General features: G+C 48.5%; 1 protein-coding gene across 1 annotated transcript in view; it reads left to right on the top strand.

Annotated features, from left to right (window-relative positions):
• The first annotated feature begins 6,183 nt into the window (after positions 1 to 6,183).
• Positions 6,184 to 16,532, top strand: part of NOL3 (nucleolar protein 3) — an 18,141-nt gene continuing 7,792 nt past the window's right edge. The window contains exons 1-2 of the mRNA XM_073346565.1: positions 6,184 to 6,544; positions 10,949 to 11,250. Of these exons, the coding sequence (XP_073202666.1) occupies positions 10,968 to 11,250 (283 nt within the window). The 5' untranslated portion in view covers positions 6,184 to 6,544; positions 10,949 to 10,967. The remainder of the gene's footprint in view (positions 6,545 to 10,948; positions 11,251 to 16,532) is intronic.

Here is a 16,532-nt window from a genome sequence, read left to right as displayed (position 1 = left end):
CCAGAGTTTGGAGGCCTCTCCTGTGCCCCCACGACCCTGAAGAGGGATTCTCAAACTAGGCATTCCCCTACCTACCTGACTGGCGTGGCCCCGCAGGAGTTCTCTGCACACAGGTAGGACAAAGGACAGCAGGTTGGAACATGGTGTGAATGTCCAAGGGGTTAAGGCACTCCCCTGTGGTATGAGTAGGCTTGGAAGGACAAGACTTCTGTCAGTAAACAGCGATTTCGCCATACGCACACAAGCTGACAAAAATATATTTCCATCGATGGTCATTGAAATTTACAGACAAACGTTGCATGAAAGCTTATTAGGGCTTGATTTGAGGCTGGTTACTTTGTACGTTTTGACATGAGATGTTGATAATTTTGTTTGAAGAGTTATAAAGTTTTAACTTTTTGCACCTTAACCTCAACTGTCATTAAATAATTATTGTTCGACCCTTTCCTACCGTCCAACCCCGCCATGAATAAATCATCCCCGGAGCCCTGCCATTGCTTGCCCAGGGCTCCGGCAGCAGAGCTCCAGGGACGGGGCTCCGGCCACCACTACTGCCCCGGGCCCTTTAAATGTCCCCGGAGCCTGCTGGGAGCTGCAGGTCCTTTAAATTGCACCTGCGGAAGCCGATCCACCCCGGTATGGTGCACTGGCTCTTGCCGGTACGCCGTACCGGGGCGTACCAGCTTACTTTCACCTCTGGGACTAGACGACCTTCTGAGGTCCCTTCCAACCCTGATATTCAATGAGGCTGTGAAATATTCACTGGGGCTGAGAAGGAGCAAGACTCCGTGGCCCTGCGATTAGCGCATTCACCTGGGATATGACAGAACCAGGTTCCCGTCCCTCGGCTGTTTAATGATTTGTACAAAGCAGAGCAGCTCCAACAGGAGGGATTGAGCCAGGGCCAATGCGGAGTTGCCAGCAGCGTACTGGTGAGAGCACAGACCAGCAGTGTCGGAGCCCCCCGGTCAGGTCACTGCTCCTATGACTAGTAAATTACCTGTCACCGCAGGAGAGACTGGCTGCGACCCGCCCTGCTCCCATGAACGAGCTGCCCTCATCCTCCTGGGGGACGCCCACAGCACCAGGGCAAACATTCAGATTAAAACTCACTTCAATTTTGTCGGTCCGGGGGGTGGGGGGGGAATTAAACGTGGTTCCCCTCGCAGTGTGACCAAAGAGCAACAGGCCCAGCCTCAAGAAGCCCAGAGGGCGGGGTTCAGGGCAACCAAACCCTCAGCCGCGTACCTCAGTGGAGCGGTCTGTCTGCAGGAGGGAAGGGGCAAGTCGTTGGCAGGCTGGAGTCTGAGCCGGGGGCCTGTTTCCGGCTGGATCCCCTCCAGAGGGGCAAGGGTAGAGCTGAAATCCTGCAGCTGGTGTTTGGGGGCACAGGCCTGGGAGAGCTGGGGTCTGCGGGGCGCTCTGACGGTTGAGACCACCCGGGACGGAGAGGGATTTAGTTGTTTATTTCCCAGTGGGGGGAGGAGATGTTAATTTTAAAAGGATCCCCTAGAAAACTGGATGGTTGAACATGGGCCTGTTGCTGCCCTGTGGGGGAGTCTGATCCCTCTGCGTGGGGGGAGGGGAGGGGCGATGGAGAGCTGTGAGGCAAGGAACCGCGGACATGCAGGTGGTGGCTGGGGGGGCTGCATGGCGGGGGGGCTTGCACAAGGGAGGCAGGCTGCAGCGGTGCTGACTGACACAGGGGGAGCTGTGGCTAGTGGGGAGCGCAGAGTTGCCCAGGAGGTCGGCCCTGGAGTTCGGTGCTGTCAGGGGCACAGATGTAGGCGTGGCGGGGTGGGGGTGGGAACAATTGCTGTGGGCTAACAGGGGTCCCAGCGATCACAGATAGGATCAGGACTGTTCAATATTTAATTAATGGCCTAGGATTACAGGGTGAAGAGTGAGAGGGGAAATTTACTGACACTACCAAATTATTTTGGTGTGGGAGGATTGTGAAGGGCTCCAGGCTAAAAGATGCAGATAACTGGGTAACGGGGCGGCTGGTGAAATGCAGTGCAGAAAGGGTGAGATTGCACAGGGGAAGGAACCGTTTCAACGGCGCGATAGGACAATATCAGAAAGCCAAACTAACCAAAATCCTGGCTAGAGCACTGAGGAGAGACTCCATCTACGGGACACAAGAGGGAGCCATTGCCCCATCCAGCCATCCCTTCCCTAACCCAAAGCAGAGACAGGCTATAAATAGGTTTGAAAGTACTAGATTATTATCAGTAAATGTGGGTAAACGTCGATTTCACCCTACCCGCACAAACCGGTGGAAACATATTTCCATCCATAATCATCGACATTTACAAAGAGGCAAAGTAAGAAAATTCCTGCCCGAGCATTTACCAGAGTTTGATTTAAGGCTATTGACTTTGCACACTGTGACATGTGATGTTGACCATTTCTGTTTTAATGGTTATAAAGCTTTAACTTTTTGCATCTCAACATCTACTGTCTTTATATAATCACTGTCTGACCCCCGCTGTTGTCTGATCCTCCCCCAAAATACCCTCGCAATAGTGAAACCTCAAATTGATAAAAATCACCAAAAATCCATCAAAATTATTTTAAAAAACTCCAATTCTGCCAAGCCTACTTAAAGTTGACTTCCCTTTTCCCCATATAACTTCATTTAATCACAGTAGTTTATTCCATCTAGTTCCCTATTTTTCCCTCTACTCTATCGGGCAAAATAGTATAATATTTTAATATTTGACATCTATACTTCAATTCACTCATTCACAGACAGGGAAAAAGGGAAGTCTCTTCAATTTATACCAGTGGTACATTCTGGTGCAAGGCTGCAAATATTGACTTTCCTCGGGCTATTTAGAAAGTCTTAAGAAACCCCGCAATTAGACGTCTGAGGGGTTTTTTGATTCTTTCAGGCCTCTGTCTTGCCTTTTCTAGAAGATCTTGATGGCTGAGCAATTCTTAAACAGTTTGAATTTAAATAACAACAATAACTAAGAAAGATGTCAAATAATTGGCTCAATTGGGATTATTTAATCAGAGATTATTAGTCAAAAATTAACAGCAGAATACACAAAGGAAAAGTATACATAAGAGTGGCCATACTGGGTCAGACCCATGGTCCAGCTAGCCTAGTATCCTGTCTTCTGACTGTGGCCGGTGCCAGACGCTTCAGAGGGAACGAACAGAACAGGGCAATTTCAAGCAATTCATCCCCTGTTGTCCAGTCCCAGTTGCTGGCAGTTGGAGGCTTAGGGACACCCAGAGCACGGGGTTGCATCCCTGACCATCTTGGCTAATAGCCATTGATGGACCTATCCTTCGTGAACTTATCTAATTTGTTTTAACCCAGTTATACTTTGGCCTTCACAACATCCTCTGGCAAGGAGCTCCACCGGTTGACTGTGCGTTGTGTGAAGAAGTACTTCCTTTTGTTTGTTTTAAACCTGCTGCCTATTGATTTGATCGGGTGACCCCTAATACTTGTGTTATGTGAAGGGATAAATAACACTTTGCTATTCACTTTCTCCACACCAGTCATGATTTTATAGACCTCTACCATATTCCCCTAGTCTTCTTTTTTCTAAGATTCTCATCTTTTTAATCTCTCCTCAAATGGAAGCTGTTCCATACCCATAATCATTCTTGTTTTTCTTCTCTGGACCTTTTCCCATTCTAATATATGTTTTGGGATGGGGTGACTAGCACTGCATGAAGTATTCAAGGTGTGGGCGTACCATGGATTTATATAGAGGCAGTACGATCTTTTCAGTTTTATTATCTATCCTTTCCCTAATGGTTCCTAACATTCTGTTAAGCTTTTTTGACTGCCGCTGCACTCTGGATAGATGTTTTCAGAGAACTATACTAAACCAGTCTGGACAACAGTTTAGCAGCATTGGATTCTTCCAGCTAGCTCCTAAAATTATGTCCCCTTATATACTGGTGTAGAACAAAGACAATCCTTTCTCATGATTTGATTTGATTTTGAATCAATAAGCCAATGACAGCTGTAATTACTTAATTACCACTGGGAAAATTTGCAATCACAATTAGCTTTTAAGGCTTAGACATTAATCAGTAGATTACAGGTTAGCTGTTACATTGATTTCAGAACACATCTGCTACACCAGATGTTCCTTGTCCATTTTGTCCATTATGAATCTTACCAATTACACTACATTTATGTATATTCCTTATCAATTACACTATTTTGTCTATTACAATGCACTTCTATAGAAACAGGCATCCCTTTATAGACTATGCGGCTTTCCAGAAAAGAGACAAAGGAAATGACCTATGGATTGTGAACCTCTTTTCATGGTATCTGATTTACATAATGGATTCATACATTTCAAGGCCAGAAGGTACCATTGTGATCATCTAGTCTGATTTCCTGTGTAACACAGGCCGGAGAACTGGCCCCAAATAATTCCTAGAGCAGATCTTTAGAAGAAACATCCAGTCTTGATTTAGAAATTATCAGTGAGGGCGAATCCACCACGACCCTGGGGAAATTGTTCCAATGGTTAATTACTCTCACTGTTAAAAATCTACGCCTGACTTCCGGTCCAAATGTTTCTAGCTTCAACTTCCAGCCATTTGATTGTGTTAGACCTTTCTCTGCTAGATTGAAGAGCCCATTATTAAATATTTTTCCCCTTCAGATAGGTATAGACTGTGATCAGGTCACCCCTTATCCTTCTCTTTGTGAAGCAAAATAAATTGAGCTCTTTGAGTTGCTCACTATAAGGCAGGTTTTCTAATCCTTTGATGATATAATGTATATAAACTGGCCAGCAGGAAGTTTAGACTTGAAATTAGACCATCAGAGGAGTGAAGTTTTGGAATAGCCTTCCAAGGGAAGCAGTGGGGGCAAAAGATCTATCTGGCTTTAAGATTAAACTCGATAAGTTTATGGAGGAGATGGTATGATGGGATAACATGGTTTTGGTAATTAAATATTCATGGTAAATAGGCCCAATGGCCTGTGATGGGATGTTAGATGGGGTGGGATCTGAGTTACCCAGGAAAGAATTTTCTGTAGTATCTGGCTGGTGAATTTTGTCCATATGCTCCAGGTTTAGCTAATCACCATATTTGGGGTCGGGAAAGAATTTTCCTCCAGGGCAGATTGGAAGAGGTCCTGGAGGTTTTTCGCCGTCCTCTGTAGCATGGGGCATGGGTCACTTGCTGGAGGATTCTCTGCTCCTTGAAGTCTTTAAACCATGATTTGAGCACTTCAATAGCTCAGACATAGGTGAGAGGTTTTTCGCAGGAGTGGGTGGGTGAGATTCTGTGGCCTGCGTTATGCAGGAGGTCAGACTAGAGGATCATAATGGTCCCTTCTGACCTTAGTATCTATGAATCTATGATTCTCATGGCTCTTTTCTGACCTGTCTCCAACTTACCAACTGAGAAGCTAACAGCATCTGTTCAACGATCCATTATTTTATCAGCTGCAAAAGATCTCTGTAACCAAGTCATTATGACAGGAAACATTGGTTAGAGCAATTCCTGATCAGCAAAACGCATCTTACAGTAGATGATTTTAATTAACCGCAGGAAACGCCTGCCACATACCAATTACAAGTGACCCTTTTCTTGGTATCTGGACTAGGTCAGCTAAAGTTCAGCTTAGGTTCATCTGAAATACAACAAATTATAAACGCAAGGCATGCTGGGACTTTGGTTCACCTCCGAAGAACAAAAAGGTGAACGGGACTCTGGTTTATTTACTAAGAAGAGTGATCATTCATAATTTGGGGGCTTCGGTCATTACACTAAGAATAAAAGTTGTGTTACATTGCAACCGTTCACCAAGAGTGTTTGATGTTTTTTATCTCACTTCTCCATCTGTCTGCCGGGAACTTGTTACTTAGGACCAGATGCTAAAGATGCCTAAAGTTGCCAAGAGGCTCCTCGAGCAAGATCCTGAAAGCGAACTGTGTTGAAGTGCAAGTGAGGTATACAGGTGCCTAGTTAAGCGTGGCAGCACCCAAATGAGCCAATCTAAAACAGCCCATGTGTGGTGGAGGGAGCAGAAACCAACTGCCCTCTCCCCTCCATCTCATGCAGCTTGTCTTGTCCTGCCAGCCATGCTGTGTGATGAAGGGCAAGCCGGCACTGCAGTGAATGCCATGACCTAAGATCACACCACCTCCATTTCATCTTGGCTCATCCCCAGCCAGACACAAATAGCATCAGGGACTGTGCCAAGCATCACGTGAGAGGAGGAGGATGCAAAGTGTCTCTGGCTTGTGACTTCTCTTGTGCTGATTTCCCACATGCCCAGAGAGAAGCCAGCAATGCCCTTGTCCCCATATCCTGCTCACAACACCTGCTTGACTCAGCTGTTCTGCTACCGAAAGTAGAGCAGGTGCCTCCCTGGAAGACAAGATCTAGAGAGCAACTCTGCTTTTCTGCTGTGTGAAACAGAGCCAAGACCACGCTGCAAGACAGGATCTCTGTCCCAGAGTGACTCTGCATTTCTGCCATATAACGCACAGCGGACACCCCGCTGGGAGGTGGGATCTCTCTCGACTCTTGCAGACCCTGGGAGGTAGGTACTGCTTTTCAATAAACCCTCCAGCCTCCTTCCCGGTAAACATTTCTTCGGCCAGATCCTGAGTGCCCGCTGCACTTGTCCTCACGTCTTCCGCAGACTGAGTCTGGCCGAGCAGAAGCAGAGCTAGGATGTGGAGACCGGCTTCTATGATGATCTATTTTTTTGGAGATTCATAGAGTTTAAGGCAGGGGTGGGCAAACTTTTTGGCCTGAGGGCCACATCGGGGTTCCAAAACGGTATGGAGGGCCGGGTAGGGAAGGCTGGGCCTCCCCAGACAGCCTGGCCCCCGTCCCTTATCCGCCCCCTCCCACTTCCCGCCCCCTGACTGCCCCCTTCAGAATCCCTGACCCATCCAACCCCCGCTGCTCCTGGTCCCCTGGCCGCCCCCTTCCGGGACCCCCCGCCCCCGGGACCCCACCCCCTATCCAACCCCCCTGCTCCTTGTCCCCTGACCACCACGCCCTTCCAGGATCCCACCCTGTATCCAACCCCGGGACTCCCACATCTATCCACACACACCCCCAACTCCTTGTCCCCTGACCACCCCCTCCTGGGATCCCACCCCCCATCCAACCCCCCCGTCCTCTGACTGCCCCCATCCCTATCCACACCCCCACCCCCTAACAGCCCCCGCAGGACCCCACCCCCATCCAAACCCCCCGCTCACGGTCCCCTAACTGCCCTGACCCCTATTCACATCCCCTCCCCCTGACAGGCCCCCCGGGACTCCCACACCTATCCAACCCCCCTGCTCCTTGTCCCCTGACCACACCACCCCTGGGATCCCACCCTGTATCCAACCCTGGGACTCCCACACCTATCCACCCCACCCCCACTCCTTGTCCCCTGACCGCCCCCTCCTGGGACATTGCCCTCCTATCCAACCCCCCCGTCCCCTGACTGCCCCCATCCCTATCCACACCCCCACCCCCTAACAGCCCCCACAGGACCCCACCCTCTATCCAGCCCCCCTGCTCGTTGGCCCCTGACTGCCCTGACTCCTATCCACATCCCCTCCCCCTGACAGGCCCCCTGGGATTCCCATGCCTATCCAACCACTCCCTGTCACCTGACCGCCCCCCCCCGGGACCCCTCGCCCCTAACCTCCCCCCCCCCCCCCGCTCCCCTCCTCCTTACCAGGACTGGCAGGACCCCCCTGGACTTACCAGGACCCCCCTATCAACCCCGCTCCCTGTCTCCTGACTGCCCCCGGGACCCCCTGCCCCTTATCCAACCCCCCCCGCCCCCGCTGCCCGCCCCTTACCAGGACTGGCAGCCATGCTGCCCAGAGCACTGACGGCATGGCGAGCTGAGGCTGCGGGCAACGGGGGACAGTAGGCGGGGAGCCAGGGACTAGCCTCCCAGGCCGGGAGCTCAAGGGCCAGGCAGGATGGTCCCACGGGCCAGATGTGGCCTGTGGGCCGCAGTTTGCCCACCTCTGGTTTAAGGTCAGAAGGGGTCGTTATGATCATCCAGACTGACATCCTGTCGAGCGCAGGCCGGGGAATTTAACGCAGGCTGTGCCGAGCGATTGTCATGGAAATGCCAAGGTGAAACACGCAAGGATATTTCACTCTGCTCTGAAATGGGACTACGGCTATTCCAGCTCTTGCCCCTAAATCTTACCTCCCCGCTGTCAGAAATAGGAGAGAAGCACCCAGGGACTGACTTAGCTAGCCAAGCTGGTAGCCATCTGGCAAAAGCAAGTAACTTCTCCGTTTCTCCTCTGAGATGACGGCTAGAGAAAGGAGCAGTTCTGAAGGTGTTTTCAGGGGGGTGGCGGGGGAGGGACAATTTTCTCAGCGCCTAACTTGGAAAGATAAAAGGCCCCAGAGCTGCAGTTACATTTTGGCAGCATTATCTGAACTGGCCCTGACCCCTTCCTTGCATGGGCTAAGATGGGGTCGTCCACAGGCAGCCCGTGTGGTCCAAACCCGGACTGCCAGAGACTTTCCAGCGGACCACGGGGTGTGCCAGGACTCGGGGCTTTAGCCCTTCCTGGAATCGTGCCAGGACTCGGGGCTACAGAGGGAAGCGGGACACGCTTTGTTCCAGCCCTGCCGGTCCCGGTGTAGACTTGGGATTGCAGAGAATTGAGAGGAGCTCTCTCTGCACCAGATAATCTTACAGACATGAGAGTTGCTGGCTGCCTCCCTCCTTATTTTCCCCATCCCTCAGTCAGAAGTTTCAGGGGCAGCACATAGCCTGTAGCTGGCCCTGACAGGAATGGAAAATTACTCTGACTTGCGAGAAGCCCCTGAATCACTGAGGTACACTCATCGTGATCAACAAAGCCCAGCACAGCTGGCAAAGGCTGCCTATGACCCAGCATCCATGAAGACATTGGATCATAGGCTACAAAGGGTTAAGCAAAGCAACAGCTAGGACACAGAGGCCAACAGGTAGGTGAGATTCCTCCCAGTGCAGGATGGAAAGATGAGAGGGGGTGAAGCATTCTTCTCTTGTGGAACCAGAGGCCACCGGACAGGAGGGGCACCTGCCATCACTGCTTGGGGAGGATCTGAGGGGGAAGCACCTGCAGCCATGGGTCCCTAAGGCTATCAGGTGCTGGGGAGCATCCCCCTAGGGTCATCCAGGCCACTGGGTGGGTGGAGCACCCACCAACACTGGGTGGGGCATGGAACTGCAGGATGGACATGTTAGCGTCTGGGTGAGAATCCATTGCAAGTTGGGTGGCCTCGAGGAGGGTGGTGGGTTTGCAAACACAGGTCAGAGAAATCGTTAAGCAAGAGAAGGTTTCCAGGTGCTTCTGACTCTGTGGGGAAAGGATGAAGAGTTCATGGGTACAAAGTGTTATTTTCTTTCAGACTCGGATACTTAGGTTAAAGAAACCACAAAAGGCCAAAAAGTTTTTAATATGTTATCTATATACAGCTATGCCTCTAATAACTGTATTTGACAATACTCATTCAAAACTTAAAACCGTTGACTGAAAGTGTTTTAATGCTGATATTTGCATCTATTCGACATTTTATCTAAGTACTTTCTCAAAGTCTCAGCTGCGATTTATTACATCTTTCTTGGAGATTTTTTTTAGGTTATATAGTGGTTTGATTTTATTTTTCATTTAATGCACTAAAAATATAAGCAATAGGCCCTGGGTATATTTCACAGCATTGTACACATTCCTTGAACATGGGCACTTGCAGTGTGAAAAATGTTTCTCTGGAGTCCAGAGCTTGAGTATATCTCGACCAAGAAATTTGGACCATGACAAAAAATTATTGACTAAGAGCTGAAGTCTTGGCCCAGATACCTGTGAACTGAAAAAACTGTGAACCGTTACACCCCCTGTAGGTACTCCAGGGGGCGCTAGGCAGAATTTGTCATATGAAACTTACTCGGGCACAAAACGCAAATTCGGCAACAACAAAACAGTTTATAAATTTTTGTTGATTTCACTGAATTGTTTTGGTCTGGGAAAAAATTAAGGCTAAAAACAAATTCCAAAAATAAATAAAAATAAAAACATTTAAATTTTGACATTTCTGATACCAAACACTTCAATTTATCAGTTTGAAATGATTTTTTCAAAAAGTCCTTTAATTTTGCGTTTGTTTTTTTAAAAAAAAACAAACAATCAAAAGCATTTAAAAATGCTCAAAATGGAACCAGTGCTTGCTTTTTGCAGGTCAAACAAAACATTTCATTGGATCCAATTTTTTAATTTCTATTTTTTGCATTGCCAATGAACCAAAACAGCTGTTATTTGCCCAGTTCTGATAGCAGAACCATTCTGCTTCCAAGAAGAAATGGAGGAATCTGATTAATTTTACAGATTGTTTAACCTGGGTGAGGCCTCAGCTGGAGTACTGTGTCCAATTTTAGGCACTGCACTTTAAGAAAGGTGTGGCCAAACTGGAGAGAGTCCAAAGGAGAGCAACAAACATGACAAGAGAACATAACCTATGAGGAAAGGTCGGAAGACCTGGGCATGTTTAGTTTAGAGAAGAGAAAGCAGAGGAGGGACCTGATAACAGTCTTCAAATATTTACACGGCTGTTCCAAAGAGCACTGTGATCAGGTTTTCTCCATGTCCGCTGAAGATAGGACAACAAGTAATGGGCTTAATCTGCAGCAAGGGAGATTTAGGTTAAATATTAGGAAACACTTTCTAACTGTAAGAGTAGTGAAGCTCTGGAACAGGCTTCCAAGGGCGGTTGTAGAATTCCCATCGCTGGAAGTTTCTAAGAACAGGCCAGACAAAAACCTGTCACTTATGACCTAGGTTTACTTGGTCCTGCCTCAGCACAAGGGGCTGGACTAGATGACCTCTCAAAGTCCCCTCCAGCCTGACCTTTCTGTGATTCTAACCCTCGCACCTTCTCTAACTCTAGTTCTTGCATCTCATGTCATTTTTTTATTAAATCATTCCAGATCCTGTGATTCGGTAGCAATGGCCACTGGCGACAAATACACGGCTATACGCACCAAACGCAAAGAGCTGATAGGAATCATTCAGAGAGACCCCGAGAGCGTCTTGGATGAGTTACTAGCCCAGTCCGTCATCACCGAGGAGGAGTATGACAGCTTGAACCAGCTACAAGACAAAGCGGCCAGAATTAGGAAGTTGCTGATTTACATACAGAAAAGGGGGGAGTCAACCTGCCGAGACTTTCTGGAGTGTTTAGAAATCTTATTCCCAGGCACAAATCGGCTTTTGCAACCTTCAGAATATGGTGAGTTGCATCTCTTTCCGATTTGGTTTCCTGCCGGAAGAGCCATTACACCAGTGCCCGAATGGCATGTTGCATTCCCTCGGTACATCGGTACTAAAGCAGCTGTTCCACACACATGCGCCACCCAGAACGTGCTGGTTGTCCGGAGGCAGATGACTCCGGTCCGTCCTTCTTTCCTACTTTTTTCTACAGGTGTCTAGGCCCATCTTGGCAAAGGAGAGCTTGGAAGTCTGTCAAAGCAGCTGGAAACAAAGGGGTTGGCCCAGCCTTGCTGGATCTACTTGGGGGGGCTGCTACAAGTTGAGGTTGGCCTCAGAGATTGGGGTCACCAATGGGGGGGTGAAGCCGCCAGCCTCCAGCTGGAGAGGAATGTCCAGAAGCAGGGAACAAGGCCGTAAGGCCATGGAGAAGAGGAGAAGTGGAAAGAAGAATTTGCAGGGAAGTAGGTGAGGAGAGAGAGGAGCAGAGCAGATAAAGAAGGAGATAAAATGAAAGCAAAAGGAAATTAATAAGACACTCTCTATTAAGTCAACACAATGAAAAAATCCTTGCTTCAAAGGACATTCAGACTTATAGTTCCCACAGGATTCATAACCTGGCTTCTTTGCTGTAGAGAAACTTTTGGATACATCTTTACTGTTGCATTGAAAGCAGAGTGATACTCAGATTTTCCATCCTGCAGTAAATTCTGATATTTCCACATTTGTCGGCAACCCAAATCAGGATGAAACATTGAGACTTTTATAGAATTTTTTTTCTTTTCAGTTTTACTGAAATGCTTTGTTTGGAGTCAGTTCAATATTTAACTGTTTTTCCATAGTGGCACATTGCCTGGTGGGAGTTGTAATTCAGAAGCCTGGCAGCCTCACGCTTCCTTATGCACTAGGCTTCCTCACTGTACTACATCTCTCATAATGCACTCAGCCATGTGCCCTTGTGCAGCTTTGTCAGAGGAAATAGCCCCATTGCAATATGGGAGATGTAGTCCTCCAAGGAGCCTATTACACAGGTGAGACTCAAATTACAACTCCTATAAGGCAATGTGCTCCCATTACCAGCTTCTGGAAAACAGAGGCTAGGGACACCATCCCAGCCCTTCCTGGCTAATCCTCCATGAAATTTTCTAGTTCTTTTTTGAACCCTGTTATAGTCTTGGCCTTCACAACATCCTCTGGCAAGGAGTTCCACAGGTTGACTATGTGTTGTGTGATGCCTTGTGGAGGCAGATTAACTCTTAATCATAGAAATGAAGGGTTGGGCCTGGAAAGGACCTCAAGAGGTCACCATGTCCAACTCCTTGCACTGAGGCAGGACCAACTAAACAGTTGCTTGTCCAATGATGGGGATTCCACAACCTTCCTCAGAACCCTATTCCAGAGCATAACTCCCTGTATAGTTCTAAAGTTTTTCCTAATATCCAGCATCCATCAGAGATCCAACTGTTGACTTGCAAACACTGAGCTGATTAGCCACAGATCTGTGACAATCCAGTCTATCCAGCTTCCAGTGGGCAATAGCAACCTGTTTGTGCACTGCTATGGCTCGTGTCCTGGTGCTGAAGGGCTGGAGCAAATTCCTCACACAGCTCCAGGAAGGCGGCCTGTGATGGGGACACACTCTCCTCTTGTGAGTGCCTCCTGTCAGACGGCTGTGATGCTGCAATCTCTTTTGCCCCACCCCTTGCGCCCCCTGTAGGTTGTTGACCTCACTCAGCGGGTCGTCAGTGGCTCAGCCCTCCAGCCAAGTCTAAAATGGAGGAACAAACCCCTTCTGGAGGATTCAAATCCAAAGCAAACACCAAACAAAGTCTTCCAATCCCTGGCTCAGACTGGACTCAGCCCCACTGTGCTGAGGGGGCCTTCTCTCTTCAGCCCCTCTTGGGCTTCCTTAAATCCAGACCCCTGTCTGGGCTTCTAACGGAAACATACCCCCTTCTTGGTGCTTAGTCAAGAGCCCCACCAGGCCGGTCGATCTGCCCCCCCACCTTCAGCCCTGTCTCTGGGCCTCTTTTATATCTAGCCCCTTTTCTTGGGCTTTTAAACTAGCCGTGCCCCCTTTCTGGGGCTTAGGCCCCTCCAGAGCTGGCGGGTGGGCGGACCTGGGCCTCCAGGCTACTCTGGGTCCCAAGCCAGGGACCCTACACACCACAGCCACGTGCCGCTTCCTTTACTTGGCTGCTGCTTCGCTCCGTGGGCCTCTTCCCACTCTGGAAGAGCGAAGCGCAACCCTGTCACGTGGCCTCTCTCCTGCAGAAGTTCTGGACCCGTTGCTGGTGGTCTCAGATCTGCCCGATGACGTGGTCCCAGCACTCTGCGCTTGTGAGCCTGGTCTAGGACAGCGCTCAGCATAAGGGAATCATCTAGCAATGGAAACTACATCAGCTGCCTCCCCCCTTTGCCATCTGCACGCAACTTGAGCGCTCTACTAAAGAAATGATGCCCGCCGCTTTCCCCTGGTGCCATGCCACTGCTAAAATGCCCTGTCTCTTCCTCTTCTTGCCGCTCTGATGGCTGAATCGGTGCCAACATTTGGTACAGAAGGGCCTCAGTCCGAGATGCGGGCATGCTGTGGAACTGGGCCTTTAAGGGCTGAGCTTCTGGGATACAGAGCGCAAGCAGGGCAAGGTGGAGATCTAGTTGTTGTTGGGCTCTGCCATCTGGAGCCGGAGCCAGAGCAAAGCAGATCATCTGCCAGCATCTTCAGCACGGAGTGATCACTGGACACCACACAGGCCTTGCACCGGGCTGGAATGAGGGACAGAATCCTGGAGTATAGCAGAATCTGTTTAATTTACCGACTTGCCAGGTTCATACCATTTCCACTCACTAGGAATTATATTGGGGGAGTTTGCTGGCCTACGGATTATTTTGGGGCAGTTCTCTGGCCCGTGTTTTGTAGGAGGTCAGCCTACGTGATCACGGTGGTCCCTTCTGGCCTACGAGTCTATGACATTCTCTTGCAGTGCATTGTGGGAGCACAGTCTGCCAACGCGCTCCCCACTGTGGCCTGTGCCTCCCGAGACATTTTTGTGGCGTCCACGCGAGAGGAGCACCCCAAAACGGACCGACAGCAACCCCTGCAGAACTCGCCTGCTAGTTGGGCACCTGGCAAACTTTCATAGGCTGTAAGGCCCGACAGGAGGGTTAGAACCTCCAATCTGACTTCCTGCGTAACACAAAGAGAATTTCCCCTAGTTCCTCTTGTATTGAGCCTTATAACTTGTGTTCGGGTACGGCGATTTCCAGAAAGACGTCCAGTCTTGATCGGAAGACGACAGGAGATGGAGAATCCACCACTTCCCTGGGGAGTTTGTTCCCACGGTTAACGGCCCACGCTGTTTAAAAAAAATGGGTTCTTTGTTTCTCCTTGGAGTTTGCCTGGCTTTAACTTCCAACGGCCAACCAGGAATTTCTTTATTGACTCGATTCACTTTTTGCCCTTGTGGCTTTATCATTTACAAATCTATGAAACTGAAACCAAAAGCAGGTAAGCTTTTCTGCACCATGGAAACTGAAAGCACTGACGTGACTTGGAGAAAAGTAAATACCAGCATTGACTCCACTGTAAAGCATAAAAATAATACAGCAGCATACTTGAAGGAGAACTTGAAGGAGAAGGAGAACGGTCGTATTGTGCCAGATTTATAGAGCCTGAACCAGGAGTGGCGGAAGTACCCGAAAGATGTGGGTGCCTGAACTGTGGCCCTGCCCCCCCGAAGCCCCGCCCCTTCTTCCTGAGCTCCCGCCCTGGTGCCATCCATTCCCAGCAAGGCCCCGCCCTCACACCGCCCCTGCTCCATGAGCCTCCACCCTTGTGCCATCCCTTCTTGCACCACCTCTTCCCCCCCCAAAACCCTGCCCGCCGCTCGCTCCTCTCCACCCCCTGCCTCCCGTCGCTCGCCCTTCCAGCCGGTAAAAAGTAGAAGGGCATAGTCCTCCCCCTTTTAACAGTGCGGGCGGGCATGGCTCCCTGGCCTCCTCTGTTCTGGTGCCCCTGGGCTGACCTCAAAAAGCAGTTAAAGATGCTGTTTTTTCTCCTTGGGGAGGGGGGGGCTGATTAAATAAATCTGATATGCTCAATCAAATGAGTTTAACACAGAAAATATTAATTTTAGGTCACAACATAGATTGCCAACTTCAAATTTAGGTTTAAACAAATTTATTTTAACAAAGAAAACCACTGACTTTTTTTTTTAAAAAAAATGATTTCAATTAAAATAATCTGATTTTTAATTAAAAATATTATCCACCCTGACAGGAAAAAATCCTGCCCAACAAAACCCATGCTGAAGGCCATCTTTCCCCTCTTCTGTGCAATCTTTGTTTTTATTAATGCACGACCACCTCACATAATGCTGCGGTTACATGGATCTACACACGACAGCCCTTACGCAAAAGCAAGGGAGTGAAAAATGAAAACACCAAATGCCACAGACAATGCATGGCAACCGACCCTTTCCAGAATCTTCTTCCCTCTATTCTATAGCTGACCAAACATTTTCCAATGGAATATTTTTCTGGCAGAAAATGCCATTTCATCAAAATCAGACTTTCTGCAAGAATGTGTCAATGTTGACAACATTTTGTTCTGAAAAAGGAAAACTTGAAAGGAAGCGTGTTCTGTTTTTACCTTAGCCGAAGGGAACGTTTTGATTTTTCATTTTGAAATGAATTTTCGTTTCATTTTTTATATTATGGAATCATTGAAATGTGGGGCAGGAAGGGACCTTGAGAGGTCCTCTATTCCAGTCCCCTGTGCTGTGGCAGGACCAAGTAACCTAGACCCTCCCTGACTGGTGTTTGTCCCACTTGTTCTTAAAAATCTCCAGTGATGAGGATTCCACAACCTTGCTTAGAAGCTGTTCCAGAGCTTAACCACCCTTACAGTTCGATCGTTTTTCCTAATATTTATCCGAAATCTCCCTGGCTGCCGATTACCCCATTGCTTCTTGTCCTACCACTGTTATATTATATTAATTATATTATATTTATATTATTTGAAATGAAAAGTTGTGTCAAAACATACAATATACATTTTTAAATAGTCAACGTCAGAATGAAATATTTTGCTATTATCAAAACGCAGCTTTTTGACTGGACTTGGGTTTTTTTTTCAAAAATTTCATTTCATGGGAAATTTGGAAATTTCGGGATCTCATTCTGATTCGGAACCAAAACAAATTTTGAGAGGCGGCATTTCCCGCCGTATGGAAACCCTGAGTTCCATCCAGCCCTGCTAAATTCATCACCGCCACAAGCAGACCAGACTTTCTGACCTATCCC

This window comes from Lepidochelys kempii, chromosome 6 (genome assembly GCF_965140265.1).
Source record: "Lepidochelys kempii isolate rLepKem1 chromosome 6, rLepKem1.hap2, whole genome shotgun sequence".
NCBI classification, from domain to species: Eukaryota; Metazoa; Chordata; order Testudines; family Cheloniidae; genus Lepidochelys; species Lepidochelys kempii.
Note: the sequence above shows the minus strand (reverse complement) of the source record. Positions and strands in the feature narration are given on the sequence as shown.